Source organism: Ooceraea biroi, chromosome 8 (genome assembly GCF_003672135.1).
Source record: "Ooceraea biroi isolate clonal line C1 chromosome 8, Obir_v5.4, whole genome shotgun sequence".
Lineage (NCBI taxonomy): Eukaryota > Metazoa > Arthropoda > Insecta > Hymenoptera > Formicidae > Ooceraea > Ooceraea biroi.
This window is the reverse complement of record NC_039513.1, coordinates 10,721,864-10,740,783: the sequence shown is the minus strand read 5'-3', so window position 1 is coordinate 10,740,783 and position 18,920 is coordinate 10,721,864. Positions and strand designations below refer to the sequence as shown.

Genomic DNA, 18,920 nt, shown 5'->3' with positions numbered 1-18,920 from the left:
ACATTAGACGCAAGCAAGCAATCGCATGAACGTAAGCTGCACTACCTCCGATCGTAAACTGCTCGCAAGCAGCAGTCGCAAAGTTTGGTCAAATTTGACATTTGCGTCTCTGCGATTTGCAAGAACCTGAGCGTCGAACTTTGTTATCATGGCAACTATATGATATAATCCCAGCAAACACAAAGTAACAGGTAATATACATGTTAGTTATAACTTCCCACTCAACAATGTAATTGTTACATAACACGTATGTTATGTTGTATTTATATTAATGAGTGGGAAATTATAACTAACATGTATATTACCTGTTACTTTGTGTTTGCTGGGATAAGACTCGTGCGACTTGCGATTAATGTGCATGTGGTCAATCGCTTGCGACTAATGTAGAACAACCTTTACGCAGCCTCGAAAAGAAGAAATAAGCAGGGAGAGTTCCGTCTTCTCTCGACGAAGACGTTTTGTTTATAACATCACTGGACTCGCGCATCGTTTATATACCCAACGGGGTATATGATGCGAACCAATGAAATGCATATAACAAATTCTTCAATTCCTATTGGCGATTAATTAGCGAGTCCAATGTTACGATTTCACGGAAAAACAATGCACAATCTGAAAATGAGCCGCAGCGCTTCCCGCAAATCGTACAAATACAACTCGCGGGAGGCGATGCGTTTTATCTTGTGACTTATTGCAGGTGCGCGTTAAGTCATGTTTAAAAATTTGTGCCCCGAGGTGAGAGGTCGCATAGTGGGACAGTGGCAAGCTGGAAGATCAGTAGCAGATATTGCTGCTGATATTCCATGCTCCACAAAGACAGTACGCACGTGGATTCAGCGGTATGCTGAAGGCAGTGATCATGCATTGCATAATCGCCGACCACGACGGACGACACGGGACGAAGACGAAAATTTCGTCGCTTCAATGCAACAACGGCCTTTTGGCACAGTTGCAGAAGCCATCCGGACTGCGGACGTCGACATATCGGACAGGACTGCAAGACGACGACTAAACGAAGCCGGACTTCACTACTATCGTCCAGCTCACAAAATTCCGTTGACTCCTGAACATCGGGAGCAACGTGTCGCGTTTGCTTTGGACAGCTTGGCGACAAGCCGTGAGAAATGGGAGGCCACGATCTGGACCGATGAAAAGGTCTTTGTATCGTGTATCGACCGTCAATCTCACGTATGGCGATTACGTGATCAACGGTTGAATCCTAATCATGTGCCTATCCACAGAAGTGGAAGGATTTCCTGTGCAATGTGGGGCTGGATTTCTGGCACTATAATCGGAGAGCTGGTGGACATTCCCACACGCATGAACTCTGCGCAGTACATTCGCATACTGGAAGAAGTATTTCTTCCGTCAGTACGTGAAATCTACCCCGCAGAGGAGGACATGCCAGTTATTCGATTAGTGCAGGATAATTCTAGTGTCCATTCATCACGGGAAACACAAGCATGGTTTCGGAATCATCCGGAGATTCATTTGATCCAATGGCCTGCTCGTTCGCCAGATCTAAATTTGATCGAAAATGTTTGGGCACAAATGGTTTAACGATGGGAACCAAGAAGGGAGAGGACGACAGTAGCATTAGCCGCCCATGCGAGTGAAGTCTGGGAAGAACTTCAGTTTCAAGTGAAACTTTCAACCCGACTTCCTCGCAAATTTAATTGATTCGATTCCTAATCGACTCAATCAAGTTATCGATCGTGACGGATACTGGACTGATTACTGACTGACGGACTATTCACTATCGACCTCTTTACCGGAAAAAATCGGTCCTTTTCAGGGCCACCAAAGATTTAATAACATCGAAACAGTCTCAAATATATTTCTTGAATAACTTTCCATATATCATATATTAAATATATATATATATATATATATATATATATATATATATATATTGTGCCATCTGCCGTTACTGACCGTTACTCATAACCGAAGGAAGGCATTTATGCCGTTGCTTGTACGACGCGAGCATCATTCTAAAAGAAAGTAGTTACGTAAAAGAAAAAGGTAAGTACTTTTTTATAATATTATGTCTAATTATAGCACTTGTGTGCAGCATCAAAAAGAATCGATTTCATCGAAATTCAAGCATCTCGATCGAAACTACGGTCCAGTTGATGTTCCAAATGCTTCAGAACACTATCTATTCTTTTTCTTCTTTCAAATAAACAGAAGGAAAGAAAGTGTTCTGGAGCGATTTGTCGTAATAAGAGAGTTCTTAGTAAATATCGTGCAGAATTTAATTGTTTATTAATAATTAGATCGATTTATTGAAGAAGACATGTCGGGTTCCACTGCAAACCGAGCTGCAACTCCAATAATAAAACTTATTCAAGCTATTTGTCGAGGTGTAAGTGGTAACCTTTTTATTGGTTATGTAATTTTGTATGCTGCTTAGTTTTTATTCACTTAATTAATTTATTAATCTAAACATTATTATATCTCTCTGGTAAATAAGTGTAATTGTTCAATTACGAACGTAAGTTATCTGCATTAGAAAATGCTGGATCTAGTTTAGAGAAATTGGATAACAAGTATCTTTGTATGGAAAATATTTTATTTCTAAATTATATATCTCGTCGTTGTCAACATATTGCATGCTTTAATATAAAATAGAGTTATTGAAATCCAGAATTCTGTATTTGTATAAATTCTTATTTCGATATATTTTGTAAAGAACTACATTGTTAAGTTCTCCTTTCAATTTTATTCTGGATTATAAGTGACAACGTTGCTACGTACTTCTAAGAACAATTTCTTTACATTGCAGAGGAAGGCTGTGATATTTACTAGATTTGCTAATGAACAATCTAAGCGTACTCAACCTCCACCACATGTACCGGGAGGTCCTTACGACAAAACTTCTCAAATTTATTATTACACTCGTGATGGGAGACGAGAAGTTCAGCCACCAATGTTGATCAGCGGATCGAAACAAATTGGTACAGAGTAAGTATAATTAGTAAATAAAATTGTTTCAAAAATCCAAAATCGATATATATTATTATATTTGTTATAATAATAATAAATATTTACCATTCTTAATTATATCAATCATTTGTGTAAGAACAAAGTTGTTTTATTCTGAAGTAAATTTTTATATCGTTACTGTGATATATAACATGACTTTCTTTAAAATGTTTAGAAGTAAATCCTCTCAGGAATATTGTACGCCAGGAAAAGCATATAACTGGGACTCTTAATTCTAGAACTAAGTAGCATCGGATCTAATGTCGCAAATCAATTGATGTAATAATAACGTTTAATAATAGGTTTGCTGACGCAGTTATTGTACATAGAAAATAAAGTAATATACTTATTGTGCAATCAGTTTTTTTTTACATTGCGTCCTTCAAAATTAATGATAATAATAACATAAAATTACAAAAGCGTTAAAAAATTATTAGTTAAGAAAATAACGAATTAAAGATGTACGAGTATATAGAATTGGAATACATGACAAGATTAAGGGTCTTTTGAAATAACTCTCGATGTGGCCATAGTAATTTAATTTAATTTTTAACCATCAACAGCGCATAAATTAATAATAAACAAGAATACACTAAATACAGATAAACTGCCTAAACAGACGTATACGTGCGTGTGCGTGCGTGTGTAATCTTATAGTTAAATATAATACATTATTACATATACATTCAGAATGTAACGTTCTCGTAAAATATATATGGGACTGAAAATAATATTGACACCAATACATTTGTACAACTTTGCAATCAAGGGTATCACATTTGCAATATCTAACAATATTATACGAAGTACTTGATCTAATCTGATAACAACATTCGTAAAGAACTTGCAATGTCACCGACTAACACTGTAAGGAAGGGAAGGAAGAAAGAAAAGGAGAGAGAAAAGGATGGAATGAGAAAGGAAGGAGAAGTTAATTATCCAGTTTAATACGGAATTTGATTCTGATAATACTGTATCATGTCGTAAGTCTTCGTGCGGATGTTGAGGCAACTATTGCGTATTATGCCGATCATAAAGCTCGCCGCGTCCCGATCGGTTGCGGTCGGCACAAATCGACTACGTAGTAGCTTAATTGTTTGCCCACGGAAGCATGGCAATCCCGTATCGAGCATGAGGGAAACGAGAGAGATGATGGCCTCCTGGTATGGTCTGCAAGACAAAAAATAATTAACATTATAGTTAAGTTACATTATATTAATTAACATTATATTAAGTAAGGAAGTAATTAAATAATTTTTTTATCTAATTATAAATTTGTAGACATACTGTTCACTATACAACTAAATAAAATAGATATTTATAATCTCATTTTGTTATTATGTACAGAGTTATTGTAACTCTTCCTTCTTTCTCATTTGAGCGGCATCCAGAATGCATGATAAATTTAAAATTGCTCACCTGACCGCGAGAAAAGCCTGAACGCATAACTCCATGAACCAGCGGAATGGTGCGGCCTCTATGCCGCCCATCACGAGCACCATCTCATCGGTAAGCTTGATGTCGGGCTCGAAGCCTAGGTTACCACCAGGTGAACTCTCGAACATGAAGCCGAAGTCGATGTGTATAATGTGACCCTGAGTATCTATCATGATGTTACCGTTGTGACGATCCTTTATCTGTAGCAGGAAGGTGATCACGCTGTACGCCGCCATCGACTTGACAAAGTTGCGACGGACGTTTTGGAATTCCTTAGTTGTCTCGTCGCCGTGTTGAGTGATGAAGTATTGATACATGTCACTGTCTGTTGTACGACCGAGCTGATCTCGCGAGGTCGCGTACGGCACGCATTCTATCACGCCACACTGATAATATAACAATAATATATAATTAGATAATTAAATAGATAATTAAATAAGACTATTATTGTCTATCAAAAAATTCTTTTGTTAGAAGAATTTATTATGTCTCACCCCAGGAGCCGTGGCCACCACCCTATAGGGGAACAGAAAGAGGTTCAGCCCGACCTTCTGGAATATGTTCTTGAAGAGGCTGATCACTTGTAGGGCCAGCATATCCTGCCTGACATCATCGCCGACTTTGAAAATAGCAGCTTGCCATGCCTGGTCTTCCTGTTCCTTCTTGTTCTCGACTTTCTCGTTAGTCGACACCGCTAGCGCGATATTCTCGAGCTCGTTGATGCCGTATTTCTGTACTTTAAAACGTGCTAGGAATGGTGCTTTGGCAGCGCTGTAATCATAATCATAAGATTTACGTGAGATTTATTTTGTTAATATATACCGGATTTGTATTTAAGTAATTTTTTCAGAAATCTACCTCTGCATAGGAGTGCCACTTTGATAATCTATATCGATAACCATTGCCTCAGGATTTGACGGCAGATAACAGCCAGGTTGTACTTTAACTTTGCCAAGGGCATCCAAGCACGCGGCTCTACGTTCTGGTCCCTTTGGGTACGGTCGGATTTCACCCGAGATATTAGTAATCTTATCGAAAAAGTCAAACTCCCTCTCGTAGAATTGCTTTGCCGGGCCGGACAGTACATTCAGAATATTCTTCGTTAACGAATCTAAGACGTCGTACAATAGAGGATCCCTTATCTGCTTATCCTCGTCCATGTACATATTAGTGTGCATGTTCCATATTAGCTGATGCGCCACTACCTAAAATTGAGTTAAAACAACTATTGTGTTTCCTCATTTGACCAAATTTAATTAATTATTTTATTAAATTTAATCAATTATTTTACTTTTGCTTAATTCTTATTACCTGCGATCGTTTAGCGATCTTCTTGATAAATTCAATTACATAGCCCATTGAGTCATGGCGAACGGCTTGCACCAATTGAGGTATATAGAAAAGTACAGCGTCGGCAGGGTAACTGTCCAAGACCTGTACCGCGTACTGAGCCGAGATAGGATGATGCGGAAATTGCCGCGAGAAGTACGCCAATGCCTGAATGGGAGACACCCTTGCCCACGTTAACATATAAACTAACTAAAACAGGATCAGTTACAAACAATGTTACAAACGATGTCACAATCTAATTTTTAATTAGAGTAGCTTAAAATTAATAACCGTAGCGCATTAAATGTATATTAAAATATTGTAAAAGATATAATGTAATCTCATTAAAATCTAAGATTATTAATTATACATTTATATTATAAAACTACAATCCAATATTATTATAATTTATATACTTGATCTAATATTGTATTAATATTACAAGTTATAGCAGTCTTACTTCAGGTACATCGTTGAGTAGCGTGTCTGTCGTAATGAGGTACTGCAATGCTTCTGACACATGCATGACTGGCACTGGTTTAAGGCGCACCAAGCCGCAAATCTCCTTAATAATAACTTCGTGATTCTTTAATCGCACCGGCAAGAATATGGCTAACACGGGACTGATTTCCCATGCAAGCCGTGTGTACTCTCGCCAACGATCGTTCATTCCTTTGGCACGCCAGTCCGCGATGCTTCCTTCCCCTTGCAGCGCGAGCTCTGGTCTGCCTCCAGGATTACGCCAGACCTTAACAGAGAAACAGAACGCTGAACGTTTTGAACTCCAATTCCATTGAATGAATTTACGAGAACTCACCAACAACATCTCGATCTCAACCGCCAACAATTCCAGGATCAAATTTCTCTTCTTGATATAATCTTTCACGAGGATATTCGCATTTATAACTCGCTTGCTGCGATTGCTGCGTTTGCCTAATGTATTACTGCTGGTCGACATAGGCATGGTATTCATCCATACGTTGGTGGATGATCTTGAGAAATCGTTTGCCGTGGGAGCTAACGTAGCTGCTAACGAACTGATCGTTTCGCTTGGCACGATCATTGCGCTAGTGTAAGTTTGAGAAGTCACTATCTCAAACTCATTATCGGCTCCTGTCATCATTAAGTACTTTTTATCACTGTGCATTACCTGTAACAAGCACATAAAATAGCTGGAGAACAAATTGCAAATTACGTTCAATCTTGTTAAAAAAAATAAAAATTCGTAAAACTTTTAGAAATTTGATTAACGTTTGTTGCTTAATCCTAAAGTAATATACTCGTTCTTTACCTGCCAAAAGCGTATTAGCGTAATGATGTCCTCGCTGAGCTGATCAATCTCTTGAGTCGGCAACTGGCGGTCTCGGCAGAAATAATCTAGACAATTGGAATAAACACGTTCTCGCAAAACGTTTTTGCTCAATGTCCTGCTAAAAAAATGGAATTCCGTTATGCTTCATCTTATAAAACGCTGTTTCGCATTACGCATTAGGCAAAGAAATGAGCTTTACCTTGGCAAAACGTCACCCTGCAGCAATACCAGACCGCACGAGAGGAGCTTAAAACGCACGCCAACCGCAGCGACGTGTCGATTGATACCGGGTTCCTCGCCGGATGCACCAACAGTCATGGGTAACGAGCGATGCAGCAGCATGGCGATCATATCGACTGTCTCTTGACAACAGTATTTCGCCGTCTCGACAAGCTCGACTATAAACGTCACCCAGATATCGTGCGGTTTTATGTGCGGCGGATTGGTGTCTAGCTTGCAGCCCTCGTAGACAGCAAACGGACTGACATCTTCCTCGTTCGGCGCAAACAGGCCCATCCTCTTGTCAACGGTGTATTGCCATGCAAGCAACATCTCTTGCAAGAATCGCAGCTTCAGATCCGGCCGCACGGTTAAAATCCATTGCCAGCACTCGACCGCTGTAGTCATAGCCGCGGTCGTGAACAGCTCTATCTGCGAACATGCGACCGTGTGCAACAACCGCCTGTGTATCCCTGAAAACGTAAGTTATGCGAGATTAGTTTAAGATGAAAATATTCGTTCAATGTTTTAATTTACCTGGCATGGATATTAAGAGAGCGGTAGCACGCCAAAGAGCTCCGCGATGGGCGGTGTCATCGTGGTCTTGGCAGGCGCGGCGAACGGCCTCGATCAATCTTTCCACAACTTTGTCTCTGCACTCTTCCAGAGTCATCTGCGCCGTCGGCGACTCGGTGCGCGCGAGTGCAAGCATGCCTGCTACTTCGCCGGCATGCCATGATCTTGTCGACATCATTGACAGCAACCATGAACTCGCGCCCTTCGGGCCACGAGGCCTTTTGTCCAATGAGTTCGTCTGTAAAATACGTTGCTTCATTCGTATATACTTAATAATAAATATTCATATGTTATAAATAAACATTTTATATTATATATATTTTTTTAGGTCAAATTAAATTTTAGAATCGTTTTTTAATTTTATAAAGTAAACCATATATCATATATTCAAATGTAGCTACATACGTTTATAGGTACTACTGTGGGAATCGCGGTGTCTACAAATTCAAGAACCGAATCTATAGCCAGCGATAAGCCAGAGTGATGCCGCATGCCGGCAAACGGTATCTGGTTGATGTACTCCTGCAAGTGAGACCTGGTTGCTTGTGACGCCCATTTCATAGCCTCCTGCACTATGCCTTTGCATCTCGCGGTAAAATCTTTCACGATAATCTGCAATTTGGGCGTTATTATCCGTGTGTGCTATGTTTCTTCGAGTGTGTATAAAATGACGACTCATACCTCCCTCGCTGCGATGGTATTCATCAGTTCAATGCTGTATGGTGTACCAGGTATTCTTAAACTGGGGGTTTCTTCGTTCGGATCAAGTTGCAACGAGTATGACAAAATCTGTAACGTTCACACACATGTAAGGAATACATCTAACAAGGTATGTATAAAGGATACGCCAAAACGGTGATGCGTACCTGTAATATGTCCAACATACTCCAAAGAACTTTGCAGTTCCACAGCAGATGCGGGAAAGCGTCGACTAAAGCACTAAGATATTTATCCGCCACCCGCCTTATCTGCTTGTGTACATGATTGAAGCGCACCAGCAAAAACTGCGCGTGATTTTCAAGTTCCTTCTCGCGCTGCTCGTCCTTCGGCTTGCGCTGCATCACGTCCTTGAATTTCGTGAAGACAGAGTCCGCAACGCAGCATATGCACTGCCACATACCGCTCTTGTCCTTCTGCAGATCCGTGTCACATAAGTACTCCATTATCGGCTGCAGACTGGGCTCGGGACTGTTGGCCACTCGCAATGTCTCTGACCAGTAGACGGACAGCAGGTACGTACATTGCGCGAATTGTAGTTTAGTAACGTACGCCGATATGTCGTTCGTGCTGAAAGAAAATCGCAACAAGTGATATGGCGTATTTTCAAAAGTATCTCAAAATATCTCGTTTTTTTATTAATTTAGTTTTTATATTTTATAAATGTGAAGTTAAAATTACAGGCGATTGATAGAACTCTAGAAGTTTAATTAGAAACATCAGAGATGGAAAATATAACATCGATATAAATCGTACCGGGTGCTTATCTTCAACACTTGACTTCGAAGCTCCTGAAGCTCATTTAACGAGACACTGTCATTGCGTACTGCTGACGTATACTGCAACTCGCGCATCTCGAGACGGGCGCTGGTTTGGGAAATGAGGTAGGGCGATTTCACTGCGATCTCTTTGACACCTTCGTACCATTCGGGCGGCCATATTCTCGAAGGATGATCCGCGGCAAAGCCCATTATAACGCAATACAACCAGAAGTCCTTGAACAGTTTGAGAAGCCGCTTCTGAGGGTGCCTGATCGGTGGTAGACGCCGCACCAATATCGCGATCACGGGGATAAGCACGCCTAAATTTCCGGCGCTTGTAGCTGCTTTCTGCATATCATATAATATCATATAAGTTTCTTTTTTCAATTATCTCTTGCACTCTGTTAACAAATTTACGTGATCTTACCGTCGCAGCGATGCTGTTTGGCATCTTATCGCTGGCACGTTTCCCTTCGAGCCCCAGCTGCACGAAGAGTTCCAGAAGATGCAGCAGTAAATCATCCAATTCCGATTCACCCTGCAGATTCGCCGCTATGTTCGCTAACGCGTTCGTCACCGCTTTGGAGACGTGACAGTACTGTTTACGATCGTCGTTCGCAGCGTACGTTGCAGTACTCGATCCCAGTGACATGGAGAACATTTGCATTATTCCTTCATAAATCTGAAAAAAGATATTCAAAAATAATCTTTTATCTAAGATATAACGATAGCTTCAATCTAAGCTATTGTTTTCTATTTAAAATGTAATGTTACAAAAGTACTGCTGACCTTTGGCTCGCATTTGGCGATAATCATGCAGCCCAACTGATCCACTATGAGAAAATCGAGATCGCTTGGAGTGCGGCAAAAGAGTTGTTGGAAAAACGGGAAAATTGTACGCATCGTCTTCGGGGTGTCTTTCAGCGCCACGGCGACGTGGCCCAACATAATCACGATGTTCTTCGATACAACTTCGTTTTTCATTTTCTCATCGCTTTCGCTGAAAGCGAACAGCAATTTATTTTACGCACGCTCGCTGAAATGATTGTAAACGTCGACAAAGTATTTTTTTTCCATTGAAATATACCCGTCGTATAATCCGCGCGATACACTGGCCACAAGCGCCGGCACGCAATCCGGATTCACCGAGTGCGAGGCTTCCAAAGCGATGCAGAGATTGCCGATGGCTGCGTCGCGAAGTTTCTCAAATGCCACCTGCGCTGATGACGTCGTCTGCTTCGTGTCAGTAATTTCCTTCCCTTGAACTGTCCGAACGAGATGCATTTTTATATGCAAGACAATTTTTTTTGTATCAAAATGTATAACGAAGCAGTGTAGTTTACCGAGCACTTTAAATTGATGTTCCTTTGCAGAGCATTCGACGTACTGTCGATGCAGCTTTAAAAGAATCGGCGACGGTGCAATGAGAAAATCCTGCAAGTGGTATATCGATGTGCTAGCTATGTTGGGGAATTTCTGCGCCAATTTTCCCAATCCCTCGAGACAAACCATCAGTAACGGCATGTGTGCCAGCACGAGTTTCGGTCCGTGATTGGAATTGATCTTTTCTACGAGTCGCCCGCACAAGCTATCCGCACCTACAAACGACGATGCAAACTGTTTACACAAATATATAGATATTTTAATACACATTGATTATTAATACAATATATTGAATGATGCAAAATCATCAATATTGGTTACTTTGACTACAAATTCGAAAATATTTTACAAGAGCTTTCCAATGTGAAAATCTAGAAGAGATTTAGAAGTATAGAAGAGATTTAGAAATGTAGAAGAGATTTTAGAAATTCTTTGATGATAAAGTTTAACGAAAAATTCCCTAAGGACAAGATTCACGGCACAAATATCTTAGATTAAGCATTTCTTTACTATGCCAATCAAGAGTCAAACACTGCGGAAAGGGGTGTATGTAGTCTGCAGATTATTATCGTGCCGTTAAACCAAGATACATGTTTGTTAGTAGTTATTAATAGCGAGCATGTTATAACGAGAAAGTACACACGGGTAAATCAATATACCCTCGCCGATCAGCATCGAACTGATATCCGCAAACAGCGCGGACAAATCATATTCGCCGGGTACTGGAAAAATAACGTGAGACCTTTAAAATGTGAAAAAATATGAGCGCGACATTACGATTGATTCTTGGCGATTCTCACACTTGTCCATGCATTTAGAGTTACGAGCACAGTTACAAAATTCTTCTGCGGATATGCAGATTATCACTTTAGTGAGTGCGAGTGCCCCGAATTTTAGTAGATGCCTTTGCCTCGCGTTCGCGATCTCTTTTTTTCTCTGTCGTTATTAAGAAGATACACTCACCTGTCTCGTCACCGATTGCCCAAACCAGAAGATCCACGCATGCAGAGTTGGCCATCACGTTCACCTTGAACCGATTCACCGTCCGGTAGTTCGTGTCGATGTCCTCGCGCTCGCTGGCATCGTGTTGCCGCGACTGCAACTCCGTCTGCCCTGAGAGAAACAGACCCTTCACGAATTCCTGCACGTCTTTCGTGAACGGTGCTGGTAAATCGCGCTGATTCTGCAGCAGCTCACGTAACAAAGCCACCATCACTAGATTCATTGTCTCGCTGAATGTACGATACGGGAAGATCTGCACTTGGCCGGAACTGTAGACCTTTAGTCAATTACAAAATCAGGATTACATATCATTCAGACGCTAATGATAGGATATATAAATCGTTAAAAGTGTGTGTGCATCGTACGTGCTGTGCTTCTTCGTCGAGAAACGTCAGAATATCTTTGGTAAGTAGCTTCTTGGCTAGAGCCAACACGCTCTGCAGATGCACCACGGTAAATTGCATTCCAGCCCTTCTCTCGGGGCTTTCGTTGCAACGCATTTGCGGGAACTGGTTGAAGCTCGATCCGTAGCGGCTGAAGAAATACGTCGTCGGATCGTACGGTACCGAAAGGAAGGACTGTAGTGATGGTCTCTTGCCAAACTGATAGTCATGACTGTCGTAACTCGACAACGTACTGTCGATGCATGAATTAAAGTTACCGCTCAGGGAACGCGGGATAATTGGCCTGAAGTTCGTGAAGCTGTGCTGCTTCCTGTCGGGCATCGAGCGGCTTTCCGTGCTACTCAAGGCTGGCGAGGGTGTCTCCCGTCGTGGAAAAATGCGGCAAAGCAACGGCGGATCTGTGCACGTGAAGCGACCCATCGATCGCGCCAGTCCAATCAGCACTGGTACCAGACATTTACATAGCGATACTGAAATAGGGCACAAATCGTCAGAAGTAATAATATTAAATAAAACTTTTTATGTTTATGTAATTATATTGTAGAGACCGAGAAATTTTATTTGTAGAAATTTTATTTGCAAAATATAAAATATGTAAAATCAAATCTCTGGAAAAAATTCGTTACAATACTGCCTTAGATTGTTTCAAAATAAAAATCACTTCATATGTTAAATAAAAAGGATACAATATAATACAAGATATATGCGTCTTAAGATATATAACAATTTTTAAAAGATAATTCTTTTAAAAAGATAATTTTTAGACTGTATCAATATTTCATAGCATTTGATAAATATAAAATTATTTAGTATATTTTTCAATTACCGTAAGTTGTAATATTAAAACAATTGCGTTATTTATATCCCAATATATGTATTGATACTCACTCTTTGCTTGCAGGCCTCTATTGCTATTCTGATCTTTGCATCCACGTATCAGATTGGTCAGGACAGCAAGTATCTCAACCTGCGTTGAGATAATCTCTTCCCGTGCTGGCTCGCATCTGACTGCGATATCACTCAGCAGCGTGTTCAGGCAGAAACTGAAGCGTTCTGCAACCGGAACCCTCTCAGCAAGCGAACATCTTACTTCATCTCGCCACACTGCCTTTGGAAGACCTCGCAGCAACCTGAGTAGATATGGTAAGATTCGATCCTGGTGTTGCAAGCCGGATTCCAAAAAATAAATTCCCAATGCAATGGTCGCATCTTGACCTCTCTGATCCAGACGAAATACACCCTGAGCAGAATCTTGTGGGCATAAGTTGTACAATTTTGCCACCTGCAATCAAGCATAAAGCAAATTTTCTAATTCTTGATAAAAAATGAAATAAATCTATCATACATCTATGTTGTAACTATCTATGTTGCAACAAGTGATTAGATTAAAAACCTTAGAGAAACCAATCTTGCAAAATATTGTAATCTATTAAATATCGTGATTGTTTACTTTATAAATACTTTATAAATAATTGATCTGATAAATTGATCTGATAAATTGATCTGATAAAATATTATAATTTCATTTCTATTACAGTATTCTTTTAATACGTTAAATTTACATTTGTTACGCAGCTTTGTTACATCGCATAAGTTCTGAAGCATATTTTTCTGCTGCAAGAGAAAGAGAAAAACATTCTGTCATATTTTTAAAGATTTCCTTCAGAATTATTATGTGTGTGCGAGGGACTCCGGACTGCTATTATAAATTTTTACAGGACAGTATCAATCAGTGTATCTCGCGATAACTATAATTATACTAGGAGTTCAAGGCGGTATCCTTTCGATTACGTCATAACGTGACATGTCAGAATATCAGCTGACGCTTCCCGTGATTATATTCCCGATATGTAAAATTGAAGCGGAAACGCCAAGTGATAACTACTCGTAAAATTACAGCGACACAAGTCTCCGAATAGAAAGTCCTCTGATAAGAATTTAATTTACCTTCTCCCATGGCGTGGGCTTAATAGCGGCCAGACATCTCGCCAATTGTTGGACGGCGTTTGAGAAAAACAACTTCTCATCCGCCATCATTTTCACCGCCTGATCACCACCACAGTATACACAGCCAGCAACATCTAGAGCAGCACAACTGAGCACAACTGAACTGAACTGAACTGAACCGAGCCAAACCTGCCAAACTAAGCACGACTCTTTGAAGTTCGGACTTTCGGAGTGTGACGGTGTAGCGAAACGGAACATGCATGCGCAGACGACGGAAAGAACGGCAGAACTAGTATCGCCCTCTGAACTTTCCTCTCGCTTCTTCTTTTCTATTTCTTTTTCTTTCTTTCTCTCTCTCTCTCTGAATATGTATCATAGCGTAGAATTTTATATTATAAAATTATTACGCCCGTTTAGTGCAAATATGTGATATATTTTCGATTCAATTTCATTTCTGCGAGTAGTATCAATGCTTCTCAATTACAAGTTGATTAGACCATAAAGTTAATTTTATTTCATTTCTCTGCTTACATACATGTTATGTTTACATTGCTGTGTTTGTCAAGTACGAATTTAATTTGCACCTAAGGTTGCACATTTTCCTGAAGTTTTTGTACTCTCTGTTTAAAGTGTAATAAGTGTTTTGGTTAATGTTTACACTTAAAAGTTCTATTTTTCTGACTTATTAAATTTATGAAGATTTAGTATTATCTTTTATCAATATTAGGATCCTAATTATTAAACGCGACACAAATGCAAGAGAAGCATCTTTATAACGCTGCAAAAGAAATCCTAAATTGCAATACGCACACATACACACACATAGTCTGTAAAATAAACTTTACATTTTGTTCATTGAAAAATTACAGACAGTATATTTAAAATGTAAGATTGTAATGTTAAAATATATTTTACATGTTATAAATGTTATAAAACGTTATAGCTAATATTCTCTTTGATCTTAAAAGACCATTCCAAATGAATTCCTTATGAATAATACAATTTACAAAAATTCTTCGCACCAGTCCGTGAGGCACTGATAACAATCTGTCGACTGTTTCGCATTTGCTGAGCACACATCCTTCATCCATTCTTGAAACAGTTCCTTATTTTTCTTTAGCACCAAATATTGTCCTAATACTACATATGCCTGTATGGTAAAAACAATTAAAATATTATTAATCTTTAAGAGAAAAAAATTGAAATTATATAATTATTATTGTAGATCTCTTATCTGATTTATATATATTTATAAATAAATATTATAAATATGAATCTATGTAAGTAAATAAGTAATACAATATACTTTGCAATAAAATTTTTTTTATTCTAAATATTTTATTATTAATTATAATATTGTATATTGTATATTAATATAACACAAATATTACTTTATCAAAACCTGCGGCCTCTAATCTTCTTCCTAATACCTCCCCGACGCCAGCAAGCTCGGTCACAGGTTTCTCTCCCATCGGCTCTGCCACAAAGTTTCTATGCTTCTGTGATGTAGTAGACATTGTGATCTGCAAAAAGAGAAATAAAACGTTTCTGTCTTAATTTACTTTTGTTGAATATAAAATGACTATTTTAATTGACGATTGAAATCAAAGTATTTCTTTTTTTCGACTGAACTGGCAATTTATTATCAATTACACGACGTTTTGACCAAGTTTCTGGTCCTTTTCAAGTGTGCATACATGGAACTTAACAAGTCATTTTCTGTAATATAATAAATACCACGATGCAGTGAATACAAAGACCATTTAAAAAACTAATAAACGCTATAAAATTCTTTTAAAAATGAATAACTTACTGATTGGAAATGACTCTCAAACTCTCAATCGATACAACTATTCAATAATTGATAGAATATCTTGACAAGAACACTCCACAGTGGAAAACACGTCAGTACTCCATGGCGGTCAGCAAGCAAATGATAAGCAGAAAACTCTCTCAACATACTAATCTCTTGGATCATGTGTGTGTGTGTGTGTGTGTGTGTGTGTGAGTACATGTTTGTTTTCATTTTTAAAGTTATTGCGTCGAAAGAAAGGAATACTTTGATTTCATTGATTTATCCTGGCAATATAAACTTATTAATTTGAGTAATTAATTGATGATTATTTTAATATACAAAATTAATTTACAAATATAAAAAATAATATACAAAAAAAAATAATATACAAAATTAATTACTGTTGTATATTAGTGTACGGTTTCATAACCTCAAAATAACAAATTTGTCACCCGCAGATATTCATTAAAATATTTCGCCTCAGAAACAGACAATACAAAATGAAAAATACGCGAATAACGCGAACACAAATGAACCTAATGCAGATTTGAGAAAGCCAATACAAATAATTACCTGGAATAAAATAATAACTGATCTCGACTATGCTGAGAATATACCACGAACCAACAACTCGAGACCTTCAAGTCTCTAGTTATATTAATAAGTTTTCCAAGAACTCTTCAGAACTCGTCCAATTAGCGTATTAAGCTTTTTACATGAATGTAACACACAACTGGCAATCTGATCAAATGCAACCGAATGATTCATTAAACTCGTAAACTGTTCGTAAACTCAATCAAATCAAAACGCATTCTTCTTCTTCTTGTTGTATGGCTCAGTTGGCGAATAGCGCCCATACGCCAGCACTAGATCAAAATGCATTCATCAAACAGACATGGAGTATGTCTGTTATGTAGATTGGCAACCAACTACCAGGTTTCGCGGTCCACACAATTCATTGCTATCGATTCCTAGCGCGCGAATTTGAAAACCAAAATCCGTTCTGTAAATCAGTTACTGACAATTTTACCGCATCTTTATTAATACGGAAAATACTTATATACTCAAAATTATCTTTTCAAAATTAAAACTTTTTTTTGCAAATAGAAACTGTGAACAGAATGCAGAAAATGCATTTAAAGTTCTACAAATTTATGTAATAATTTTTTTTAAGTTTATATAATAATCGATGAATAAGATAGGGAATGCGCAGAAGCAGATACAATTATTTGTGTGACATTAAAGGCAATTAATAAACGTAAATCAGATCGTTTCCTGCACGAGTTAAAACTTTTAAACAACTGAACGGAGCAAAAGTACCGAACGAAGTATCAAATGCTATTAAACATACTTTGAGAATTTTTATCACTAAGACCACATCTTCCTCCAGAGTAACTGTAACGGAAGGGTGCCTTTTCTTTTCTGTAATGTCGGGTGGAAAACGTCAAAATCTGCTTTCCTCAAATCCTCTAGGTAATTCTCCACGCAAACTGTCGGTAGAAATGTCACGCTGAGATTTTTCGACGCTGTTTTTTTCAGTGATGTTGCCTAAAACAAAGTTATCGTACAATCTAAACATATCTTTTCGTAATGTGTAAAGTAAGTAGGGAATTGTGAAAAAAACTTCTATTTGCTATTGAGTAAGTAATGACGGATACCATTTCCAGATGTTGCTTGGCGCAAGAGGCGACGTCGAATATCGCATCTCTCAATCCAGCGCTCGGCTGCGCTCGAAAGATGGATTCAGAGGAGACGCCGTTCTTCAGCAGAACATCCTGCGGCAGGATCATGACTCGTTTTCGTGCGTTATATGGTACGGAACGGATCAAGGTGACCAGACCATGTGCCTTGCCCAAGTGGCTAACGGCATGATCAGCCTTGACGTCAGCGATACCTTGTGCCTCTAGCAGCAGGTAGTAGATTGATGATGTGGTGTAATCGCTATATTTCTCGAGCGATTCCAAGTCTATGAACACTGAATTGTTCAGTTTACTTAAGCGGGCGTCGATCAACCGTTTGAAGTAATGCTTGGAGAGCTTATGCCGCTTGAGTATCTACAAGACACAAAGGACCTGTAATTTTTATTTAACAATAATAAAGCTTTTATATCTTCGTAAATATAAAATAAAAGAAAAGAAATTGTTCGACCCAACCGGCCACAACTGGTTGAACAATTTCTTTTATTTTATTTCTAATTAATCCTGACTACTCTGTTGACGTACTGCGACACATTTAGTTATCTACCCTATGTAACTCCAATGCTATGGGAGTCCTTGGTGGATGATCGCTGTAAATATTGTTCAGAGTCTCCATCCAGAACTGTAATCTCACGGCTCCTATCTGTCTGTCCCTCACCTGATCCTCCACTTGAGCTACTTCGACATTAAACGCACGTATAGCAAGTGCCGCCGATTTAATCATGCCTGGGAGTAACAGCGTACAGAGAAAATTCTCATAATCATTATTCCTAGAAAGATAATACGCGTAAGCATGACTTGGGATATAGATCTTGCACAAGACTTGTTTCATAAACTTCAAGCAGTTATTTTCACATTGTTATATTTTATAATCATGGAAAACATACAGAAGATGCATTTCACTGTATTTAAATACAGTGTGCGCTTTCTAGGAGTTAGAAATCCTGACAAATTTAAACATTTAAAGAGGTATCATTGAGATATAGCGTACTAAGTTCGTACACAATTCTGCAGTCTTCGTGTAGCAGAGACAAATACCTAACTAGCTGCAAACAGTACTCTGACGGCGTTTGTATCGGTTTTGCAATTGTATTCATGTGCCGTAACTGGAGTCGCACACTTTGCTCAATGATTGATGATAATTTATTCATAATTAAATATTTTTATTAAACCTAATTTAATTTAAGTAGAATACTTAATTATCGTGAGACAAAATTAAAAACTGGAATAAGAAAACTTTATTATATAGAATTAGAAATAACCTAAATGTCTACTAAATTAAAAATATCAGCTGATATCCGCAAAAGATCATGGTTTAAAGCATAGATCATGCACATCGTGATCGTGAACGGA

The 18,920-nt window shown here is 38.6% G+C and overlaps 3 protein-coding genes across 14 annotated transcripts; 1 reads left to right on the top strand and 2 right to left on the bottom strand.

Annotated features, from left to right (window-relative positions):
- The first annotated feature begins 1,924 nt into the window (after window positions 1-1,924).
- On the top strand, window positions 1,925-3,345 carry LOC105275498 (NADH dehydrogenase [ubiquinone] 1 alpha subcomplex subunit 7). Of its 2 annotated transcripts, XM_011332375.3 has the most exons (4): window positions 1,925-2,025; window positions 2,280-2,368; window positions 2,789-2,967; window positions 3,164-3,345. In XM_011332375.3, exons 2-4 carry the CDS (start codon window positions 2,300-2,302, stop codon window positions 3,219-3,221), a joined length of 306 nt encoding a protein of 101 aa, XP_011330677.1. In that variant the 5' UTR covers window positions 1,925-2,025; window positions 2,280-2,299; the 3' UTR covers window positions 3,222-3,345. The 2 variants fall into 2 exon arrangements, with proteins under 2 accessions (XP_011330677.1, XP_026827481.1); XM_026971680.1 differs by lacking the exon at window positions 1,925-2,025 and having other exon boundaries at window positions 2,081-2,368.
- A 167-nt stretch (window positions 3,346-3,512) lies between these two features.
- Window positions 3,513-14,455, bottom strand: LOC105275500 (phosphatidylinositol 4-kinase alpha). Of its 2 annotated transcripts, none has more exons than XM_011332388.2 (22): window positions 14,076-14,455; window positions 13,017-13,410; window positions 12,090-12,598; window positions 11,686-12,001; window positions 10,683-10,937; window positions 10,427-10,604; window positions 10,129-10,339; window positions 9,767-10,021; window positions 9,335-9,687; window positions 8,728-9,148; window positions 8,543-8,650; window positions 8,267-8,473; window positions 7,823-8,099; window positions 7,266-7,758; window positions 7,046-7,184; window positions 6,572-6,904; window positions 6,215-6,502; window positions 5,737-5,964; window positions 5,284-5,630; window positions 4,920-5,196; window positions 4,408-4,811; window positions 3,513-4,158 (listed from the first exon to the last, which is right to left on the bottom strand). In XM_011332388.2, exons 1-22 carry the CDS (start codon window positions 14,331-14,333, stop codon window positions 3,933-3,935), a joined length of 6,477 nt encoding a protein of 2,158 aa, XP_011330690.1. In that variant the 5' UTR covers window positions 14,334-14,455; the 3' UTR covers window positions 3,513-3,932. The 2 variants fall into 2 exon arrangements, with proteins under 2 accessions (XP_011330690.1, XP_011330691.1); XM_011332389.2 differs by having other exon boundaries at window positions 3,933-4,158; window positions 7,046-7,181.
- A 114-nt stretch (window positions 14,456-14,569) lies between these two features.
- LOC105275499 (barrier-to-autointegration factor) lies at window positions 14,570-18,860 on the bottom strand. 10 transcript variants are annotated; one of them, XM_011332377.2, is made up of 5 exons: window positions 18,570-18,860; window positions 18,115-18,337; window positions 17,529-17,924; window positions 17,222-17,418; window positions 15,496-15,598 (listed from the first exon to the last, which is right to left on the bottom strand). In XM_011332377.2, the coding sequence occupies exons 1-4, from the start codon at window positions 18,716-18,718 to the stop codon at window positions 17,239-17,241; spliced, it is 948 nt and encodes a 315-aa protein (XP_011330679.1). In that variant the 5' UTR covers window positions 18,719-18,860; the 3' UTR covers window positions 15,496-15,598; window positions 17,222-17,238. The 10 variants fall into 10 exon arrangements, with proteins under 10 accessions (XP_011330687.1, XP_011330686.1, XP_011330688.1 ...); XM_011332378.2 differs by having other exon boundaries at window positions 18,606-18,860; XM_011332380.3 differs by having other exon boundaries at window positions 18,559-18,700.
- Window positions 18,861-18,920: the final 60 nt, after the last annotated feature.